The sequence below is a fragment of the Melospiza georgiana genome, chromosome 17 (assembly GCF_028018845.1).
Source record: "Melospiza georgiana isolate bMelGeo1 chromosome 17, bMelGeo1.pri, whole genome shotgun sequence".
Lineage (NCBI taxonomy): Eukaryota > Metazoa > Chordata > Aves > Passeriformes > Passerellidae > Melospiza > Melospiza georgiana.
This window is the reverse complement of record NC_080446.1, coordinates 7,661,379-7,682,900: the sequence shown is the minus strand read 5'-3', so window position 1 is coordinate 7,682,900 and position 21,522 is coordinate 7,661,379. Positions and strand designations below refer to the sequence as shown.

Here is a 21,522-nt window from a genome sequence, read left to right as displayed (position 1 = left end):
CTGCCGTGTGTCCTGCACACACAGAGCCGCTGTTTGCTCTGCTGGGTGTGTGCCGGGGCGGCTGCAGCCCCTCCAGTGCCCGCACATCCTGACTCAGTCCCTTGTGCAGGCAGATAAACAACCCCTGAAAAGGGGCAGTGTCTGCTCTGAGTCGCCCTGTTAAGTCGTCAACCGACTTCAGGAGCTCTGCCCATCTCCTCGCTGCCTCCCGCCCCGGGTATTCCCCAAACTCAGCCCCAGCACAGCCGCTGCTCCTGCAGCCGGGACACCTGTGTGGGGTGCCCGGCATCGTCCCGGGGTGAGGGTCTGTGAGGGGACCCTGCAGGGATGCGACTTCAGGACAAAAAGAGATTTATGTCCACAGTGACAGGGCTAGCGGGGAGCTCTGGGGGCTGTGTGGGCATCCTGGCATGCAGGATGCAGCGACCACCTCTCTCACACCCCTGATCCGTGAGCATGGGAAAGTACTTCCCAAAGCTGGGGTGAAAGGACTTCCCAAAGCTGGGGTGAAAGGACCTCCCAAAGCTGGGGTGAAAGGACTTCCCAAAGCTGGGGTGAAAGTCCTGCAGCTGCTCCGTTCGCGGTGGGCAGAGCCAAGGGGCTCGGCAGCAGCTGCAGCCGAGGGTCCATACGGGCATGCAGGCTGGGGCGAGGGAGGACGGGGTTGGTGGTGGCATCACGCTTCCCTCGGGGCTCTGGCTGCCACAGGCGGCTCTGGCGCTGGGCCAGGGCTGAGCAGGACGAGCGCGGGGCTCCCGAGGAGGTGGGGTTAGAGCCGGCATAAAGGGGGGCTTGTTCCTAGCTGTGCCAGCCCAAGCACTGCAGCCTTTCTTTTGGGAGGAGAAGTGGCTTTTTAAGGAAAAGCAGATTGCTTTTGCACCTGCCCCCCTGGCGGGCGCGGTGCGCTCCGGTGCGGCAGCCGCAGGGCAGATGCGGCCGTGGAGCGGCGGCGCTCCCGGGGCACCGGGAGGGATGTGCGGGGCTGCCGGACCAGCCCGGGGCTCTGGCTCCGGCTCACGGCGCGGGCTGAGCCAGAGGCTGTTCCCGAAAAATGCGGAGATTGAAGCAGCATGGCCTGGAGGGACCGGCCAGCAGCTGATAACCAGCTTCTCTGGGGAGTCCTGGTGCAAGGCACCCCCTCCCGCTCCTGGGGGGCTCAGGAGGAATTAATTATGTAACTGTCTTTGTTTATAGGCGGAGTCTGTGTTTTTATTTGAACCCGAAAGTCTCCGGGTTTATTTGGTCTGTCTGCAAGCACGGTGGGGCAGGAAAGGTGGGGGCTTCCCTGGCGAGGTCCCAAGCAGGCCCCTGGGAGGTGGGTCCTGTGTTGGACAGCAGCAATGCATGCAGGGGAGATTCTCCATCTGTGCCAAACCTTTCCTGGCTGGTGGCCCCAGGATGGCCACAAGGCCGGTCCCACTGTGGCAGGGTCCCCCAGCACTCCAGGGTGGGCTGCAGTGCTGCAGGATGGGCTCACCTCCACCGCCAGGACAGTCATGAGCCAAACACAGTGTTTTGCAAAGCGATCTGGCCGTACCTGGTGCAAACTGAATTCCAGCCTCTGGCTGTCATTTCCCAGCAGTTTGTTGGAACCCCCCCAGCCCTCCCTCCCCAGGGCCTCTGTTCCCCCAGGGCACCGCTCCCCGGTAATCCCTCACCACTTTCATAGCTTGCAGGCTCCAACGGGTCTGCAGGGGGAAACAAGAAGGGTCTGTGCTCCCCAGATGGTGCATGGAGTGTTTGTGCTCCTGGGTGAGTTCACACATCCGGATTTAATGCCTGAAGCTGGGTGGTTCCCCCAGGGCTAAGCCATGAGCCGTGTGTGTCCCCCATGCAGGTCACCTGCGTGCTGTCATCATCTGCCCAGGGTGGGTGTCTGCAGGGCCTGAGCAAGCACTGGCCAAGGCATTTTCCATCCATCCCTCGGGATGCAGCACAGCTGGGATTTTGGAATGCCTTTCCCTGGCCAGCTCAGATCAGATTGAGTTACGTCCAGCCCTTGGAGCTCTACCCTTTGGCGTTACCCCTCACCCTTCCTGTTTTCCTCTGGTATCACTGGTTTCTCTGGTTTTCCACTTCTTATGGCTATCCTGCAGCTCCCCAGAGCACCAGCAACCCCAGCTCAGTGACAGGCAAGACCTCTTTTTGCTCTGCCACAGCGGGCACTTGGAGACAATGAAGCTTCTCTGGGATACCTGTGCTTGCAGCCATGTCCCAAAGCCAGGACTGAGCTGGTGTCCTTGTCCCACAGCTCAGCTGCCTCTGTGATTATCCAGAGCTGCCTCTGTGTTCACCTGCTGAAACCAGACCCACTGCCCTGGCTGTCACCCAGGAGGACAAATCCAGGCAAGACAGTTCCCACTGTGGCACAGACCAAGCCCCCAACTTGTGCCTCTGAACTCCTGTGGCTGTTTGTGGCTGAACCGCAGTTCAGGGGCTGCCAGGACAGGAATGGCTCTGTGGTGGCTCTGCTGCCACCAGAACTGCTGGGGGGCCCATGTGGGTGGCTCTGAATTTTCCCTCATGCTGTTGTCACTGTATCTCTGCCTTGTCACCCATTTCCCACACTTCCTCCTTGCCTGGGACAGGGCACAAGTGTGGCAATGGCTGGGAGTGCGGGAACCCCAGTGCCTCTTGCTCTTCTTCTTCTCTTTTTCCTCTTTGCTCTGTCTTGTCGCAATTGAACCATTGACCCTGCAGCCCCTGCAGTTTGTAGGGCAGAGCTTGATGGGAATCTGGTGGTGAGGAGGAGGAGAAGGAGGAAGAAGAAGAGTGCTGTGGTGGTTTGTGGTCAGAGCTCCCTGCTCGGTGCCAACCCACGCAGTGTCTGCTCTGAGGGGGAATGGCTGACCCAGGAACTGCCATGGGCAAGAGAAGGTCATTCCCTGGGGCTGGGATCTGTGCCTGATCCATGGGCCCTCCACCTCTCTGAGCTGGCTTTGTCATCTGCTGCACCCAACATTTTCGACCTTTTTTCCTTTGGAAAAAAGCATTTCCTGGGATTTTGTGGGAGTTTCCCTCCAAGGTTGGAGGGTGCTCTGCACCCTGGCACTGCCAGACCCCGACCAGCCCACACTGCTGGATCCCTGCCAGCCCCTGACAAATGATTTTGCCATTTCACGAGGGAAAGGAGACATTGATTAACTCCTGTACTTGCCTTTCTGGAAAGGTTATGGCTTAATTGGTCAAACTGGGGAGTCATAAATCATGTGCTGAAGGATCAGCAGAGATAAAATTTTTGCCAGAATGTTGCAAAACACATTTTGGTAGGAGGGAAGGAGGGATCTGGGTATGCCCATCCAGCTGTGGGGGCTGACAGCTCTTGAGTGCACAGAACCTTTCCAGGGAAACGATTCACCCTCCAGTCACAGGCCAGAAATTCCCTTTTTTGTTATCAGTTAAACTCAGAATTTGCATAATAGCCTTTTTTTTTATTATTTTACTTATGGGAAAAGAAAGCAACAGGAAAGTCATTGTTTGCTTTATTCAGAAGAATCATAATTCCATCCGGTTTGAAAAATGACTATCCTTTTCACTGGAAAGTGCTATTTCTCCAACCTAAAACCTGTAAAGGGGGGGGATACAGCAGATCAGCTCTCAATAGGGTGGAAAATTGAGCAAGGGAACTGCCAGTCTTGGCTTGGAATGATGCTGGAGGGGAAAAGGTTTTTTGGCTCTGGAAGTGATCTGGGTCCCATCCAGGTGGGCACAGCTTGCATTGGCCACATGGGCACACCCAGCTGTAGGGCACAGGGATGGGGAGCAGGGACATACCAGGGAGAGGTAGAAATGTCCTGGCTCAGGGACCTTGGTGCCATTCAGGATGTGGCATTATTGGAGAATGGAACGAACTCTAGGCTCCACAGGACAGGCTGTGCAGACCTGTCCAGGTTCTCTAGGATGACTTTCCAACCAGAAGGAATGGGATGGAGTCGGTGACCAGGATTTCAGCGGAGCAGGGACAGAATTGTCAGTAGGGAAATCCGTGTTGAGCTGGGGAAGATGGAGTCTAAAAGAATCGTAGGGGCAAGAAAAGAGCAGACAATTGTGTAGGGCCAGGAGCGGTGCCAGGCAGAGGTGCTGAGACAGGGCAGGGCCGGGCTCGGTCCTGTCAGTAATGACCCAGACAGGAGGACAGCTGGGGCCGTGGGGAGCTCAGCGGGGCTTGGCTCCGGGATCTGGCAAAAACAAGGCTGAGGGGGGTATGAGTGATGCTCGGCCAGACTGGGATGGGCCAGTGCCCTTTGCAGCATCCCGCAGGGTGCGAGCCGTGCCCGTGCTGCGCTGGGAGGAGGAGGAGGAGGAGGAGGAGGGCGTTTTTCTGGAACGGCCTCCAAGGCAGAGATCGCTTCTCCTCTGATGTCTCTTGATTAGCTCATGCTGTGGCTGCCCAGGGGGGCGGCCCCGCCAGCCGGGGTCCCGCCTGCCATCACCCCCTCCCGGCTGCCCCAACGGGCAGAGCAGGGATGTGCCTGCGGGGACGGGGTCTCTGGGGACCTCGGGCTGCCTTGGGCTGGGATCGGCAGGGTCGCACCCAGAGCAAACGGGTCCCAAAGGCTTCGGGACAGCGCGTTCCCAAAACAGAGTGGGGAGGCTGGGCAGGATGACACCACTGCGCTCGTGTACTGGGAGGGAGAACAGGAGACTGAGGCACTTAACCCTTACAAAAGGGTCCTTTGAGCAGGGCCAAGGTGCTGGCAGCAAGTAGCAGAGCCAGGCTGTGGGCACAGCCCATGCAGGGGCACGGGGGGCATTCTTGGTGGCACCAGGTGCCTGTGGGCACTGTGCTGGGGTGGTGGGAGCAGTTGGAACCTGGAGCCCCAGCAGCTGGCTCTCGGTGGGACACAACTTCTCATTCTCCTCCATGAGGACCATCCAGGTGCTTCTCTTCAGGTTTATTAATGTTAATGGAGTTAGTCCTGTGTTAATGAGCACACACAAACCCAGGGCCCACTGCTGGGGCTCAGCCAGGGCTGCAGCAGCAGCACAGGGATGGTAAAATCATCCAGTGGAGCAGGGAGCACAATGAGTGACAGGAACATCTCACAGGTCTGCGCTCCCCTGGGATGCTCAAGGCACAGCTTCTAATGTGGGAACCCTCCCCACTGCCTGAGACAAGGCTGGCACTGGTAGGGATAAAGGCACTCCATGGGAGGATTGCTACACATCTGGTAGATTGTGAATGAGCCCTGTGAGCTGGTGATGGAATTACTGCTGATCCATGGCAGGTAGAACACTAAGAACAGGGAACCAAAGATTCTGGGACCGAGGGTGGGGTAAGAAGTTCCAGCATCCCACCTCTGAGCATGGGAAGTCTCATCCAGTCTGTGATCAAAACTTATGCAGCTGGACAGAAACAGCCCCAACTGGAGGAACTGGTTACTTGGCATTTGCTTTAGCTGAACTTTCATTGTGGTGGTTCTCCAGGTAAATGATCTGGTGGCCCTTTTCAGATGGGCAGGGTGGTCTGGGACTCTGGAGGTCCCCAGGCAAAGCCAGGCTTGCTGCTGGGGCTTCTTCCATGGAGTTCTGTGAATCTGAGTCTTCAGAGGAGAAACTGCTCTGGCTGGAAATCTGGAAGTACTGGGCAGCTTCTGCCTGTGGTCCTGCTGGTGCACCAGCTGTGCTGGGATCTGAGGCAGTCCCCTGGGGCACGGCAGTAGGACACGGTGGGTCAGCTCCTGGGAAGCGTGTCCAGGGAGGCAGGGTGACGGGACGCCTCCGACGGGGCTGGCTGCGCTCCTGGGTCAGGTGTCCTGTCGCTCCCAGGCTGGATTTGCTCTTGGCTTTGGGATGGGGGGTGTCAGCAGAGACGTGGTGGTGAGAGCTGTGGGCATCCTGAGGCTCCAGCTGGCAGTGGGGCTGCAGAGAGCTCTGCTCCACACCCAGCGTGGAGGCAGGAGTGGTGCTGGGCTGGGACTGTCCTGGCCCCTGGGGCTGTCCTGGCCCCTCAGTGCTGGTCTCTGGCTGCTCTGCCAACCCCCTGCCCCCCAGCACTGCTGGCTCGGGGCTGGGGGCTGCTCTGCACACTGGGACTTCCATGTGAGGAGCTGCAGAGCCTGGGCTGGGGGGGCTGGAGGAGTCTCCCTGCCCGTCAGCTTGTGCTCCCCAGGCCTCCTGCAGTTCTGCCAGCATCTCCTCCAGGATCTGCCGGGTCTCCTGGTACTTGTGCTGTGCCTCTGTCCAGGCTGCCAACCCTTGGCTGCTCTGCATCCTGCGCACCTGAGCCTTCATCTCCTTCAGCTTCTCCAGGGCGAACTCCACCGAGAGCTTCTGGAAGGATCTCTGGAGGCAGCGCAGTGCCTGGCCCTCCCCGCGCTGCGCCCGGGCTGAGCACTGCCGGCAGTCCAGCTTCAGCCCTGCCACCTGCAAAAGAGGTGACAGTGGCTGCTTTCGTGGCCACCAGCAGCACCACGTCCTGCAGGGGGAGATCCCCTGCACTCACCTTGTTGGAGAACCGGACGAGCTCCTGCAGCAGCTCCTGTTCTGCCTGCCGCCGCTCCAGCTGCTGGGAGAAGCTCATCAGCTTTGACTGGAAAAGGGCTGCAGACACTTGGAGGGCATCTGCCTCAGGGAACATCCTGCCTCGGACCTTAGCTGCCTCCTGGCACAGGGTCAGGCCATGCTGGTACCGAGCCTGGAGGGACAGGAGGAAGGAACAGCTCCACACTTGGGAATGGTGCTGACCTGGGGTACGTGCACTGCAGGTAGCACTTGGCATTGCCATTAGCCCAACCATCACCATTACAGCTGGATGGGAAACACTTCTGGGCAAGTGAGAACTAACAAAGCAATGGGATTCTCCAAATCTCTGCTCTGCCCTGGCCTGGTTTAAAATGCACCCAATGGACCTCCTGTCCCGAGTGGGGTCACCATGCCTCACCCTCCCGGCAGTGCGTGTGACTAAAGGGCCTACACATCCAGGGGAACCAGAAGATCCTCATCATAACGTTATTTGTTGTCTGATGGATGCCCAGGCTTTGTAGGAAAAAGGATGGAGTGCAGCAGGGGCTGGGGACAGCAGTCCCAGCCCAGCACACATTGAGGAACAGTGCAGCCACCCCCTCACAGGAGCAGGACTGCCCAGAGTCCCCACAATGCTGGGGACTCAACAGGCCCCAACTGTTGAGTGTGCAAATGCTGTGTGACTCAATAGATCAGGGACACTCAGTTCTGCCCAGAAGCCTCTTTCCAAACACAGGGGGTGTCTGTTACAGTAAAGCCCTTGCAGACATACTGTGGCCTGGGTGAGGAACTCCTTGAAGTGCTCGGTGGTGCCCTGGCAGCTGTCGGGACTCCAGTCCTCGGTGCCCATCTCCTGCAGCCGAGCTGCTGCCTCCCCATCCAGCCAGGACCCCAGCTGTGAGAGAGCAGAACAGGGATCAGGAGGGATCAGCCATGGCAGTAGCAGCATGTCCACAGCACCTCCCCTTCCTGCCCCAGCCCAGCATCCCAGCCCAGGCTCAGTCACACACAGTCGCCCGTAATGAAAATCAAACCTCAGGCGATCCTGCCATTCTCCAGGCTTCTATCATCATCAGAAATAAAGGAAACATAAGCAAAACACTCAACCATGGAACACCACAGAGGGCAATTCAACTTGTGGCACGCCAGGGACACCCAGCTCACCTTGCCAAACTGAGCCTCGAGCTCCCGGACCTTGCGGAGGAAATGCAGGCGCGCCAGGCAGCTGTTGGACTGGGACACAAGGCTGTGAAGTTCTTCCTCCAACTGACTGTACAGGCCCTCAGCCAACTCTATACCACTCCTAGGGGTTGGGAGGAGGGAGGCCATCAGTGCCAGGCACTGCCAGGTGAGCACAAAGTGGAGGGGAGCAGGTCTCTTGCCCAGCTCCTGACCCTAGCCTTGCAAGCACCTGGACATCTTCCCAACCCATGGAGCAAATGGATAGCAAGGAGCACGGGATGGGAAAGCCCCGTGTATCAGTACAGGGAGAGAAGGGAGCAGGAGGGAGCAGTGGATCAGCGCTGCCTCAATGCATGACCATGGGGCAGCATGGTGTGACTGGAGCAGTGCGGTATCACCAGATGGCTGCAGCATTCCCGGCCGACAGCGACATCACCGGGTGAGTGTGGAATGGCCCAGTTACAGCATGGCTGGAGGAGCATCAGCACGGCCAGATTACGGCATCACTGGTGAGTAAGGCGCGTCCAGGTGGGGTGACATTACTGGATGACTACAGCATGGTCAGAGGAGCCATGCATGGCCAGATTGTGACATCACCGGATGAGTGTGGCACGGCCAGACAAGTGCACATCACCGGACGATCACGGCATGGCCAGAGGAGCACAGCACAGCTGGCCGGGCGCGGCACGGCCGGGACTTGGCCCCATCTAGTGGCTTCTCCCGAGCCCAGCCCAAGGCACTGCTGCCGGCATTGCACAGTGACAGATCTGGCCTGGCCTGGGGCAGGAGACCCTCTCAGGGATCTGGCACCAGTGAGGATGAGGGGACTCCTGCAATGGGCTGTCCCAGACATGTGGTCCATGCTTCCAGAGCAGGATTGATCATGGTGATAGCTTGGGCTCACGGGGACCGGGCTGTCCATGGGGAGGTGGCTGTGCCGGCCAGCAGGAGCAGGGTCCCTGGCATTGGCACCCCCTGGCAGTGGAACTGTCCCATCCTACCTGACGTGATCAGAAGCACAGAGGCGGGCGGCCTCCCTGCGCAGCCGGGCCAGCAGGAACCCCCCCTCGCGCTGCACGCGCCCCAGCTGAGCGTCACTCAGCACCTTCTGCATCAGCTCCTGGTGCCTCCTGATGCCTGCAGCCGCATCCTGTGGAGGAGGGGAGGGTCAGACAAGTGTCTCACCTGGGGCCTCACCCGCCGTCTCAGCCAGCACAGGGGCTGCTCCCCAGGCAGGACAGAGGGGACAGGGAGCAGCCCCGCGGCCAGGAGCAGCCAGTCTGGGAGTGGTTATGCCAAGTTTTGGGGAACTGGAGGGAAATGTTGCTGTGGCTGCACTGCAGATGGGCACATTGGGAATGTCCCCAACCTGTGGTGCTGCCACCCATTACCTGTGTCCCAGCCAGTGCGTTGTTGTTCCGCAGCTCCTGGATGCAGTGCTGCAGCAGCTCCGATGCCCGCCTCAGGCTGGCTGTGAAGGGCTGCAGCTTCTGTGGGGGACACACAATGTGGGTCAGTGGGGGCAGCCTGCCCATGAGGAGCAGGAGGAGGAGGAGAAGTGCCAGGACAGAGCAGGAAATACTGTGAGGCACTGGGTTAAAGCTGATGAGGAAGGGAGTGAGGAGGTGGATGGGCAGCTGCAGGCAGGAGCACATAGGAAGGAGCTTGACCCTCCTGTGCTCAGAGCTCTCCTGTTCATTCCCCTCTCCCAGCCCTCCCTGTTGCTTTTCCAGGGATGTGTGTGGGACACATAAGACGCAGTGGGGACAGAGGGACACGGGGGAGGTGAGGCAATGGCTCATGGCGTGGTAACAGACACCTGGAAGAATTGAACCCACTCGCCGTGGCAGTAGGGGAAGGCACCGTCCAGCTCTGGGGGCAGCTGGGAGCTGTCGACGTGGCGGCCCAGAGCCTTCAGCGATGTCAGGATCTCCACCTGCAGGGCACAGGGCTTGTAAGGCTGCCTGGAGCAGGAAATAACCCCCTATTGCACCAGCTCAGGGGACAGGGACAGGCTCACCTGCACCCCAGACAGCTTCTCACGGTGGGAGGCCAGCTCCTTCTCAGCCAGGAGCAGCAAGCTGTGAATGCAGCCTGGAGACACACTCTGTGGGAGGCAGGGGAGAATGACCAGGGCAAACCCCACACAAAGCCCTCAGGTCACCCATGGCAGTGTGGGACTTTCCTGGATCAGCTGAGGCTGGTGAGCTCATTGCAAAGGAAAAGGCTCCCACTCTCACTGGTGTGGGAGATGGAAACATGTCCCTCAGGCCATGTTGTTGTCCTTGCCATCTTGCCTCCCTGGCAAAGGACCATGGGAAGAGTCTCATGAGTGAGCCCCTTCTCTGACACCAGTGACACTTCTCCAAGTGATGAGCATCTGGGCCAGTGTGGGTTTTATTGGGCATACAAAGGCTGCGGCAGGGGGGACCCCATAGCCCCTGGACAGCACAGGGCACTCCTGTGGCACTACCTGGGCACTGGCACAAGGACTCAGCCACGACAGTGGATTGTTACTGCAGAGCCCATTTCTTGGTGAATTCACAGATCAGGATGCTGGAGGGCTCTTGGTGATGCCTGCTGGGTGATGGCAGGGCTCAGAAGGGACCTTTGGGGATTGCATGGAGAGCAGGCACAGGGGAGGCTCTGAGGGACCCCCAAAGGGAGGCAGCACTCCCTCCCAGACAGGGACAGCCCTGGCATGCCTATGGCACAGGCACACAGAGCCTGGCATACCTGGACGGAGCGGAGGGCTGAGAACAGGACGGGAGCGGGCGGCTGCTTCCGGGCATCCACCACAACCGTCAGCCCAGCATCCTTCGCTTCTCGCCTCTCACCATTCTTCACTTCTTGCCTACCGAGGGGAAACACAGCAGGAGTGGGGGTCCTTCCCTGGGGCAGGGCCCTCTCGAAGCCCCCTCCCACATTCTGCACCCCCAGGCAGGCAGGAACCCACAGGCAGTGGCCTCATGCCTGTGGGATGTCGCTGCCAAGGGCTCAGAGCATGTGCCTCTGGCAGGGGCATGGTCCAGGCACCTCGGGGATGTGCCCAAACCAGAGTGTGTGGGATGCTGGGTGTCCATCCCAGCTTGGCCTGGGAGCCCTGAGCCAGGCAGCAGCTGAGGGTCCCTGGCAGGTCCTGCTGGCTCTTACCTGGGGAGGGAGCAGAGGCAGAGGATGAGCCTTGCCAGCTCGGCAGCTGAGCACCACGCAGCCCGCCAGGCACTGCCACTGGTGGTCACCAGGAGGAGGGCCCTGCCCAGCCTGTCCGAGCTCCCTGTGGAGAAAGGGTGAGTGACTCCTCTGGCAGCCACCTGCCAGACCTGAGCACCCCACAATGGGCTGGGGTAACCATCAGTGCTGCCTCAGCTCAGCCTGCCATGGCGCAGCCCCTCTGGATCTTTGGGAGGGGGAGAGCCAGTACAGGGGGGCTCATGGCATGAATGTCTGGAATTCCAGAGCTGCTGGGGACGTTTTTCCTGAGAAGAAGATGGGTTTTGTTAATGCTTTTTGGTTCTTGGGAAAAAGAAGGAGCCAAATGTTTAGTGTTTGGCAGCTAAAGCTGAACAGCTTCACTGGAGAGGAATGGTGTGGGAGGGCTTGGGGCGGCTGGGACCAGGGCAGCTGCTCTGCAAAGGCTGCCTGCATTTATGCTTTTAATGTTTTTGCCCAGCTGAAAAAAAAATTTCTGCTTGGAGTATTTCTGGCCTCCAGCAAAGCCCTGAAACCTTCCTGCAAAACACTCTCTCCAGCAGCCTGAGTTTCCATCCAGAGGCCTCTCCCTCCCATTCCCCAGGCTCATGGTGCCAGCAGTACCTGGCAGGCAGATGATGCCTGAGCGCAGCAGCCCAGCGTGCAGGTCCTGCCAGGCTGGAGGCTCCCGACCAGCAGGGCCAGTGCTGGGCACAGAGGGACCATTCTTGCAGCTGGAACTTTCCAGAGACCGTTCCTCCACAGGAGCAGCAGTGGCTGCATTCGTACCTGTGCACAGGGATAGAGGAGAGGGAAGCTGGTGACACTCAGCGAAGCAGAGGAATAACAAAGCCTCAGCAGAGCCTGGTCAGGTGCTGCAGCCCCACAGGATGGTACCTTTCCCTGCTGCCTTGGCTCTGCCCATCCTGGGCGAGTAGATGGCCGACATCTTCTTCCAGGCCCCCTCGTGCTGGCTGCTGGTTTTTTCATCCTCAGGGGCTGCCCCGAGCCGCGTGCCCTTCAGGAAGGAGAACTTGTGGCTGGAGCCTGGGGGGCCCCGGGGGCTGCCCCGCTGCACCGACCCCCCTCGCTCCGGCACCGCAGGAGCCGCTCGGCGGGACTGGCGGGTGAGGAGCATGGGGCTGCCTGCCCCCTTCCTGTGCTGTGGGGGGGTCTCACGGGGGGTGCCGGGGGGCAGCTCGGAGCCAGGGCTGCCGGGCTCCTCCACGATGGCTGCCATCAGCCCAGAGCCAAAGCTCACTGGGTTCTGCAGCGCGGCCATGTAGGAGTCACGTTGGCGGCACTTTGGCCCATGTGACTCTGGCTCTTGGCTTATCTCCCTCCCCAGGCACGGGCTGCAGGGACGCTCCTCTGAGCTCAGTGCTCCCCCACAGGGCCAAGAATCTGCTCCTGATCCCCCATTCGCCCAGGGGAGCATCTCATCAGTGCCAGCCCTTATGCTCCCTGGAAGGCAGGTGGGCAACAGGGATCTGGTCAGGACGTCCAAGTCCTCCTGGGATTGCTCCAGCAGGTCCACATACTCCCCCTCCAGGTTCTGGCTGATGATTTCACTGAGGCTGGGCACAGGCAGCGTGGCCGGCTTCTTCCGTAGACCTGCCTGCTCCACCTTGATCAGTCCTGGGTATCGTCCCTGGCTTGACTTCCGAGAGGTGGCCTTGCAGCCTGGGATGGTGCCCACAACGTTGCTGTAGGGCGTGGGGACATTCACTGTGCCATGGAGCACAAGTGTCCCAGGTGCACTCTCAGGAGCAGATTCATGCCAGGTCCCAGTGGGCACACTGTCAGCTCCAGCCCCGGGCTTGTCGGTGAACTCAGGTGTGGCAATCCGGCTCCATGGCAGTGGGGTGACGCCGTTCTCGGTGGCCACCAGGCAGGTGTGCAGGGGAGCTCCGGCCCAGCTATTGTTCACCTCCTCCAGCCATGCGTTGGTGAAGAGCAGAGCGTGGGTGGCCTCGGGGACAGGTGTCTCCTCCACGGAGCGCAGGTCCAGCGAGAGGTGCTTGATGGTGACACGCGCTGTGTGCTCCTCACAGGGCTCTGCTTGCAGGTAGAAGTCCCCGGGGCGCAGCAGGAGGGGGTTGAGCGGTGCGAGGTGCACAACCACCTTCTCGTGCAGACACAAGGGCCAGCCTTCATGGAGAAAGATGCGGTTAAAGTAGGGAGCCTGGGAAGGAGGAAGAACACAGTGCATGAGGGAGCCCTGCCAGCTCTGTGCCTCCCAGCCACCCCCACACGCTCTTGCTGCCCGGCCCCGTGCCTCCCATGATTAAGATGAAAGAGCCTGGTGACCCAATGCACGTCCCTGAGCCAAGGCCCTGCAGCACAGCCCTGCAAGCCCACCCTGATCCATGGCTATTCCCACAGTGTGGAGTCTACCCGTGTGCTTACAGAGGGAAAACCCCTGCTTAAGCCTCTCTAGGATCAAGACAAGATGACCTCAGAGTCCCCCTGCCCTTATTGCAGAGACCACATATGCTGGACAAATCCCAGGGAGCTGGGTGTGCCATGGTCCCCTCTGCAGGGAGCGGATGGGACCAGGAGTGGACATGCAGGGAGGAAGCCCACAGGGCAGCGTGCCCATGCAGGCAGAACTTCTTGGGGCAAATCCCCGTGTCTAGGAGGGGCTCACGGGGGCACCCGTGGGGCACGGGGGCTTACACAGGCTGCCTGCCGCAGGCGCTCGAAGAGCCGCTTGGTGGGGATGAGGAACTGGAGCAGGCAGCAGAGTCCATCCCCCTGGTAGCTGGTCTCCAGCAGCCGAAACACCTGGCCCAGGACGGTGGGAGCGGTGGCTTCGAAGGGCGGGTAGAGGGCCTGGAGAGCACTTTGCACCGCCGCATCCAGGGACCCGGCATCCTGCGGGAGAGACGCGAGTGTCGCTGGTGGGAGAGTGGCCCCGAAGCGGGGACACGTTCCGCCTGACCCGCTGTCCCTGCCCACCATCCCACGCTGCGCTGTGCCACCCTCGGGGCCCTGGGACGCCCACACTGGCAATGCTGCAGAGCTCAGGGGCTCCAAACGCTCCTGGGCTGGAAACGGGAGGAGCCGGGATGGAGCACAGCAAGCACGGCGCAGGCGGGGCGGGTCCGGTTCCCAGCGGCCGGCTGTGGTTAAGGAGCCTGGGATAAACCCCGAGGCTGCAGCCGCCTTGCTCGGCCGCCAGCCATGAGGAGGCGGAGGAGCCGCAGCAGCCGAGGGGTTGAGAGGAGTCAGACCAGACAGATCGTGGGGCTGCGCCGGGCTCCGCAGCTCGCTGCAGGAATGCAGCAGATGGGAGGAAGGACAAACATCTGAAGATGGATAGGGTGTTTTGGTCCAGACTCATTGCTGAATTCGCCAAACTCAGAATTATTCCTGTATTTTCTGGGAAGTGTTCCGCCGTGTTGCGTCCTCCCACACTGCCCCAGAGCAGGGTGAGGACACTGGGGCTGTGCCGCCTGTGGACCAGCAGTTCCCAGTTCATTCTCTCAGTGCTGCAGGAGCTGGAGGCTGTGTGGCACGGCTGGTACATGGACAAAAGCCATCCCACAGCTCCTGTGATGCCCGGGCTGCGCTCCTGGCAGCTCAAGGATGAGTCTGGCACACATGTCAAGGCGAGTGGGGAAGAGGAGCATCCTCCAAGCAGACAGGTCCTGCTCCCGTAAGAGCACCCAGGAAGTCTGGTGGGATTAGCTCAAGGTGAGCATTACTTTCAGGCAGCTAATCCCTGGTCCAGGAGCCCATACAGAGACAAAAGGGCCATGGTTAATTCAGCTTAATTAGTTTTAATGCGCTTTAGCTAAAGCACTTTGCAGTCATGCTCTGGTTAATTATTTCTGACTTTTTTCCCATGTCTTGGCACAGGAATCTCCTGCCCCTACACCTGACAGGAGAAACCAGAGAGCTGGGCAGAAGAGGAGGCAAGCCAGTCCCTTCTCAGGGCCCTGATCTGCCACTGTGTTTCCTGTCCAGGCTTTCTGCCCTTGGACCTTTCTCCTCAAGCTTTGTCTTATTGTGTACAGTTCCTAGAATGGACTGGAGACCTTACTCTGGAAAATCCCTGATGAAGGGCAAAGCCCAGCACTCCATTCCATTTTGCTCCAGTGGGGCTCTGGTGCAGCCACCTGGTCCCCAGTGCTGAACCCAGCCAGATGCCAGATGCCCACCACCTCCTTGCCCAGCACTACCCAGCTGGTTTTCCTCCCCATCCCAACACTGAGGTGAGGAGCCACAACAGCAGGAGGATCCATCCAGCTCTGAATGCTGCCATGAGAGATGAGCCAGAACTGCCTGCCTTGCCTCCAACAGTCTTTTTAATCCTCCCATGGACAGTGACTCCCACATTGCCTGGGCAGCCCATGCCAGTGCTTGACAACTCATTCAGTGAAGAAATTTTTCTCTAGTATCCAGTCTAACCCTCCCCTGGCACCATTTGAGGCTGTTTCCTGTTGCCTTATCACCCAGGACTTCATCCAGTGGCAGGGACAGCGTGAGCCAGTGTCAGGAGAGAACCAGGGACTGATAGAGGCACCAGACACAGCCTGAGTTGTGCTGGGGAATATTTTGGCCTGGAATTACTGACTAAAAATGTTTTCATGGAGTGTTACAAAGCACTTCATCACTGGGGGAGGTTTTTTGGGGTAACCATGGTGCAGCAGCTCCAAGTTTGTCGGCGAAGCTGCATCCGGCCAGCCAGGAGCCCATAGGAATCCAAAAGCAGCCCCTCCACCCGCTGGGAGGGAGCTGGAACAAAGGCATTAGGGAGCATAAGGAGATTTACATTTGCAAAGCTATTTCCATTTTAATAAGCCAAAGCGCTGTTAAATAGAGATTGATATTTCTCCCCAAATACCCATATTTTTTAACTGGTTTACATCAACAAGACGATCTGGGCTTTGGGATTTTGGTGTGGTAAAGTTGTTTAACCCATGCCCGAAGCCACAGAGTGACTCAGCTCCAGCTCCTTTCTCCCCGCTGCTCAGGAAGGAGAGGTTTGAGCCTGGGAGCAGTCCTGAATACCAATTCCTCTGGCTGTCACCAGCTTTGGCAGGGCACGATGGAGGCGCTCGGCCCGGCCCAGAGCGGGGGCCGCGCTCGGCAGAGCCCGGGGCAACGGCACGTGCCGGCCGCGGTGGGAGTGATCCCACGGCCCTGCGAGCGTCCCTGGCACGGCAGCTCCCGGCCGCTGCACGCCATGCCCCTCTCTAACTTTGCAGGGAAGTTTAAGCTTCGCAGGATGCAGCCCCGCACACACCTGATTCCCAACCTTGCACACCCAACCTCCACCTTCACATCTGTCTCTGCCTTCCCACCCGCCTCTGCCCTGACACCCACCTCCACACCCACCTCTGCCTTTGCGCCTCCCTCCCCCTTCGCTCCCGACCTCCCTGTGCTGTCGCTCCCGCTGCCCACCCCGTGCCCACCCGGCAGCCACGGGGAGGGGCAGCGGCACGGAGAGGGATTACCCCAGGGATTACCATGTTTCCCAGGAAGTGGCAGAGGGGCCGGGGGCCGCGGCACAGACCGTCCCGTCCCTCCTCCTCCTCCTCGCAGGCTCTCCCGGCCCGGGGCTCCCGGCCGGTCCCCGTTCCGCCGGCGGCTCTTCCCGGCGCCGGCGCCTCCGGAGCCGCGGGCGGGGGCGGGCAGCCCCGGCCCCCCCGGCCCCCTCCGCCCGCCGCGCCTCTTCTGGGGGAAAAAAAGAAGAAACAAAAAAAAAACAAAAAGAAAGAAAAGAAAGAAAAGGCGAAGAAAGCGGGAGCGGGGCGGGGCGGGGGAGGGGAGGGAGAGGGCTGGCGGGGGTGGCCCGGACAGAGCCGGGGGGGCGGCGGGGCCGCTTTCCTGCGCCCGCCGGCCGGAGCCCCCCGCACGCTCCCGAGCCGCGGCCCCCGGGCACAGTCCCCGTGTGTTCCCGCGGGCGGGGGGCGGCCCCCGGCGGGATGGGATGGGATGGAGTCGGAGTAGAGGGAGAAAGAGACCCCGAGGGGTGCAGGAGGGGACTGTACCGGGGGTCCTCGCCCAGCCCCCGCCGTCCCCCCGAGCAGCTGCAGGAGAAGGGTTCTCGAACACACCGGGGACACGCAGAGCTGTATGTGCATGTGTGTATACGTGTGCATGTGTGTACGCATGTGTTTGTACATGTGTGCAGACGTGCTCATACAGGCGTTTTGTGTGGGGGTGCCCCTCTTTTCCAACCCACCCAGGGTCAGTGTGATTCCTCGGCAGTGGTAGGTGTCCTGGATGGATCCCGTGGCTCCCGGTTCCCATTCCTGAGTTGCCCCAAAAGCGCAGCATCAGGACAGTGAGTGCCTCTCTTGAGACTTTGAACAGTTCCAGGGATGGGAAGGACCTACTGAGGGGCAGGATCATGGGATTCAGCAACCAGAACTGTACAAAAACAATCAGCATGAGAGCCAAAGCCACAGATTTGTTCTCTCCTAAGGCAAAATGCTGCTTCACATAGCCCTGCCAGTCCTGGGCACAGACACTTCTCCCAACCCCAGGCATGCTGGGCACAGCTCTCCCAGCCCCATGCACAGTGGGCACAGCATCACCAGCTCTGCCAGCCCTGCACAACTCCCAGCACTCTCAGCCTCTCTGCGCCTTGCTCAGGCTGCAATCACTTCCACTGTTGCATTCGTGGGAATGGGCTCAAGGCCGGCACTGGGGCTGGGAGAGCACCGGGGCGGGTGGGACGGCCTCGGCGTGGGCTGCAGCCTGCCGGGGCTGTCTCGCTAGTGAACATTTGTCCAGGGATCAGCGAGCGGCCAAAGGACACGCTGTGAAAACAAGCCGAGACGGGAGGAGGTGCAGCTGGGCTGCTGGCGTGTGGGAGGGAGGACGGCGCCAGCGAGGCCTTCGCGTTTGCTTCCCATTTCCTTGGGAGCTGCTGAGAGTCTCCCGCTGCCCGTATGGATCACGAGTGCTGGTCCTGTGGGTGGGCAGAGGCTTGGCCATGGCTACCAGGCTGGGGTGCCCAGCTGAGCCCACCACAGGACTGGCCCTTGGCTCCAAGCCGGCATCCCCAGTGCCAACTGGGACCAGCTGGGCAGCATCCCCAGTGCCAGCTGGGACCAGCTTCCCATCCCCACCAGCAGCCAATTGCTCCTGTAATTGTGCTAGTTCACTCAGCGGCTTCAGGTTTTTCATAGTTCCTCTAAGTGCAGGGGAAGGTGAACGCAAGGCTGTGACCTTTTCTAATTGCATGGTCACCTCTGAAATGGACCCAAGAGCTGTGGCTCTTGCATCTCTTAATGGATAGTAGGGCCAGGAGAGGGCGTTGAGGGCAGGGAGGAGGACAGTGTGGCTGTGTCCTGGACCAGTACAATGGTTCCTCTGTGGTACTGGGGAGCAGGAAGAGACAGATGTGGAGCTGAGCCCAGAGGGACCCCAGCACCCTGCGCCCAGAGCAGCAGCTCCCCACCTGCACCTTGAGGTGTCTCTTGCCACCTGTGCTCAGCCAGGACAACCTGCAGAGGTCACCAGCAGGTCCAGCTTTGCATCCCCACCTCTCCCAGAGCATGCCCTCTGGCCAGCCTCAGACAGCAAGGCTGTCAGGGTGCTGGGGAACAAGTCCAGCAAAAGGCAGAGCTTCTGGGGGCCACCCGGGTGCCCCCGGGGCCCCTCACCCCATGAGCTCACCCTCCTCTGCTGCTCCTGTTCTCCATGTCCTGTTTGTCCTCAGCAGCTGCTGGGACAGGCTGCATGTGGCCTCTTGCCCTGCCCCTCTGCCGGCACAGAGCCACCATTCAGATCCCCCTAGGCTCTGCTCGAGGTCACCATTCTTGCATTTTTATTTTTACTTTTCTGCAAAATCAACCCCTTTGGCTCTCTGTGTCCCCTTTTGTCTCCCACGAGGCTCCCAGTCTGTGTCACAAGCTGGCGTGCTGCGAGAGGAGCCCGCCTGTCTGGGGGAATGCAGCCCTTGGCAGGGGGAGACACACTGAGTGCAGGGCTGGTCCCAAGGGTCCCCTGGGCTGTCACTGCATGCTGGGGTGGAGGGAGGGTGAGAATGATGAACCCAGCATCAGGGCTGGTCTCTGGGGCTGGCTGCTGGTGGGATCCTGGTGGCTCCTGCCCACATCCCCAGTCCAGGGGCCATGCTCACATTGCTGCTGGCTGTGCCCCAAGGGGCTCTGAGTGTGTGAGCTCTGGGGTCTCTGGGTGTCCCTACTGTCTGTGTTGGATGAAGTGGTCAGGGCTGGCGTCAGCAGTGACCCCATGCTGGCCCAGAGCCCTCCCAGCTCCAAGAACAGATGAGGCTGCGTCATGCTGAGCCTGCAGCTGGGAAAACAACAGTGGAGGAGCCCCTACATGTTCCTCAGCTGTAATTTTAGTCGCTGCTGGGTCAGAGGCTGTCAGAGATGTGCAGGTGACAGTGGACAGCATCAGGCTTTGGCACCACGCGTGGGGCAGTGGGCAGGAGCCGCAGCTCCCCACACCTTGATGACAGGGTTACTCCAAGCTCTGGTGAAGTCCCTGTTGGGTTAGGGACAACCACAATTGCCACAGGTCCTGACCACAGCCCAGTTCTGTGGGTGACAATGAACTCATCCTGGCTGAAAATTGGTAAGGGAGGTTTTATTTTGGGCTGATGACTTCTCTTTCCAAGTTCTCTCCAAACCCAGACAGGCTGCTCTCACTTTTCTTACAGAGACCATGGGTTTTCCCTGGTGTTTCCCCAGCCCACACAGACCTGCCAGTGTGAGGCTGGAGAGCAGCAGCAGTCCTGCCTCTGGCACTGGTACAAGCTGCCTGGGGAATTCCCAGGCTGGTAATGGCACCAGGGAACACAGATGTGTTCGGATTTCCTTGCAGATGGCAAAAATGGCTGGTGTCCTTGCTCACAGCCACAACCCAACTTCTGTCATCCCTGGGTAGCCCCAGCACGTGGCGGCAGGGGGGCTTGAGCCATGGCACACGAGAGAGATGTGGAAAGAGCTGGGACAGGATGGGGAACTGCCCACACGTGCTGAGGAGCGTGTGGGGACAGAGGGACTTCTGGACTTCTGACCTGGGGAGCAGGGGGGAGCTATGGACAGTGGAGAGAAGGGTGTTGACCTGCAGTCCTGGGCAAAGGACAGCAGCAGCACAGGACTCCTGCAAGTCCCTGTCCTCCTGGGCTCCTGGTTCCCATGTGACCATTCCCATTCCTTCTCCAGCAGCCTGGGGGAGCCAGCCTTTCCCCGGTGGAGCAGAGCCCACACTCCCAGAAGACAGAGCAGCTCAGCAGGAGAAGCCTTTACCTGTCCAAAGGGTTGGGGCCAGCAGGGCAGGATTTCATGTTCCATTCCCTCTGTCACCACTTGCAGGAAGCACTACCGGGACCGGCACACATGTTGAGCTTTAGATGTGGTTTTGGCTGCTCCTTGCCAAACACAGCAGTGTTTGGTCAGAGTTCGGCTCTTTGAAGGCTTGTTTTTCAATTCAACTTCAAAATTTGCTGAAAGCCTGGGGGAAGACTTCCTGGTTTTGTGTCCCCTCTATGCTATTCCTTATACAGTTTCATTTCTCCTTATGGAAGAGTTCTGCTTCCTCCATGCTCTTCCTGAACATCTTGAATGCTGTTTAGATGCAGCCCTTCAGTGAGATGGGGTTGTCACCATGGCAGGTTTGGGATCTCCTGCTCTGAACTGAGCCAGACCCAGATAAGAGCTGATGATGGGTGACAGGAAGGGTCACAATGCCAAGGAGGCTGTGCTGAGGATTTGGCTTTTGCCTTTCTCCTCTGTTCTTACATGTTTCTTTCTGGCAAAAGGAGCTCTGGCCACAAGGAGCTTGCTCACAGTCTCCAGGCTCCCAGCAATGCATTGGGCCGGCACTGATGGAGACGCACAGCCTGTGGGTGGTGATGGTGGGACACAGCTCTTCCTTGGGTGGTTTGTCCCTCTCTGCAGGCACCATCCCTGCCATGTCCCTGTTTCTCAGGTCCCAGAGCTGACAGTGACTGCAGTGCCCCTTTGAAAAGCCTTTTTTAGCCACTCATACAAGCCTGGTGGGCATTTACTGGTTGTCTGCTAGGTAGCCTGTAAGTGACCCTGCTGAAAACTTGTGGGACAAAAGGCAAAGGGGAACAGAATGCCTTGGTCTCTCTTTCCTTGATCTTCACGTGCCGAGTTCCTCTAGCACAAACTACATGGCCTCATCCCTTGGGGTCTCCTGAGGCTGCAGCCCCAAGGGATTGCTGTGCTTGAGCAACAGCTGCATTTCACAACATCCTTAATTGGCTCAAGGATGTTGCCTCTGGCAGCCAGGACTTCCCTGGATCCTGCTTGAGATCTGCCTGCATCAGCAACCATGGGTTTCCTGTGCCTGGACCCCAACAGGAAATGAAAGTAACTGAATCATTCCTTCTTCCCTCACTTTTGTCCTGTAAAGAAAGATCAGCCAGCCAGCTCTCCTGGCTGGGGGGGCACAGGGGTGTTGCCCCCTTGCCCCCTCACACCTGCCTGGCTGCACCCAGCTCCTGCCCCTGTCTCCAGCCATCATGACAAGAGCTGGGACATATCATGCCTCAGCAGTGATGTCTTTGGAGTTTGATCCTGGGGTGATGGATGTTTCCTCATCTCTATGGCTGCTCTGTGCAGGAAGGGGTCTGGAAGTGACTATCGCAGGGCACTGCACTGAAGTAGTGGTGCAGCTGCCCAGCCCAGGCAGGTGCTCCTTTGCCAGCCCTGCTGGGTGTGG

At 59.5% G+C, this 21,522-nt stretch overlaps 1 protein-coding gene across 1 annotated transcript; it reads right to left on the bottom strand.

Moving 5' to 3' along the window:
- Window positions 1–3,457: 3,457 nt before the first annotated feature.
- On the bottom strand, window positions 3,458–16,434 carry KIAA1755 (KIAA1755 ortholog). Its single transcript, XM_058036169.1, has 14 exons — window positions 16,317–16,434; window positions 13,519–13,716; window positions 11,737–13,024; window positions 11,464–11,628; window positions 10,801–10,924; window positions 10,384–10,501; window positions 9,668–9,754; window positions 9,467–9,583; window positions 9,039–9,137; window positions 8,649–8,797; window positions 7,630–7,768; window positions 7,238–7,360; window positions 6,446–6,637; window positions 3,458–6,366 (listed from the first exon to the last, which is right to left on the bottom strand). Exons 1-14 carry the CDS (start codon window positions 16,317–16,319, stop codon window positions 5,380–5,382), a joined length of 3,789 nt encoding a protein of 1,262 aa, XP_057892152.1. The 5' UTR covers window positions 16,320–16,434; the 3' UTR covers window positions 3,458–5,379.
- Window positions 16,435–21,522: the final 5,088 nt, after the last annotated feature.

Coding starts and splice junctions, on each gene's coding strand:
- KIAA1755 (XM_058036169.1), bottom strand. Junction 13,025..13,518: donor GCCTGCGGCAGGCAGCCTGT/GTAAGCCCCCGT, acceptor CCTCCTTCCCAG/GCTCCCTACTTTAACCGCAT. Junction 10,925..11,463: donor AGGCATCATCTGCCTGCCAG/GTACTGCTGGCA, acceptor CTTTCTCCACAG/GGAGCTCGGACAGGCTGGGC.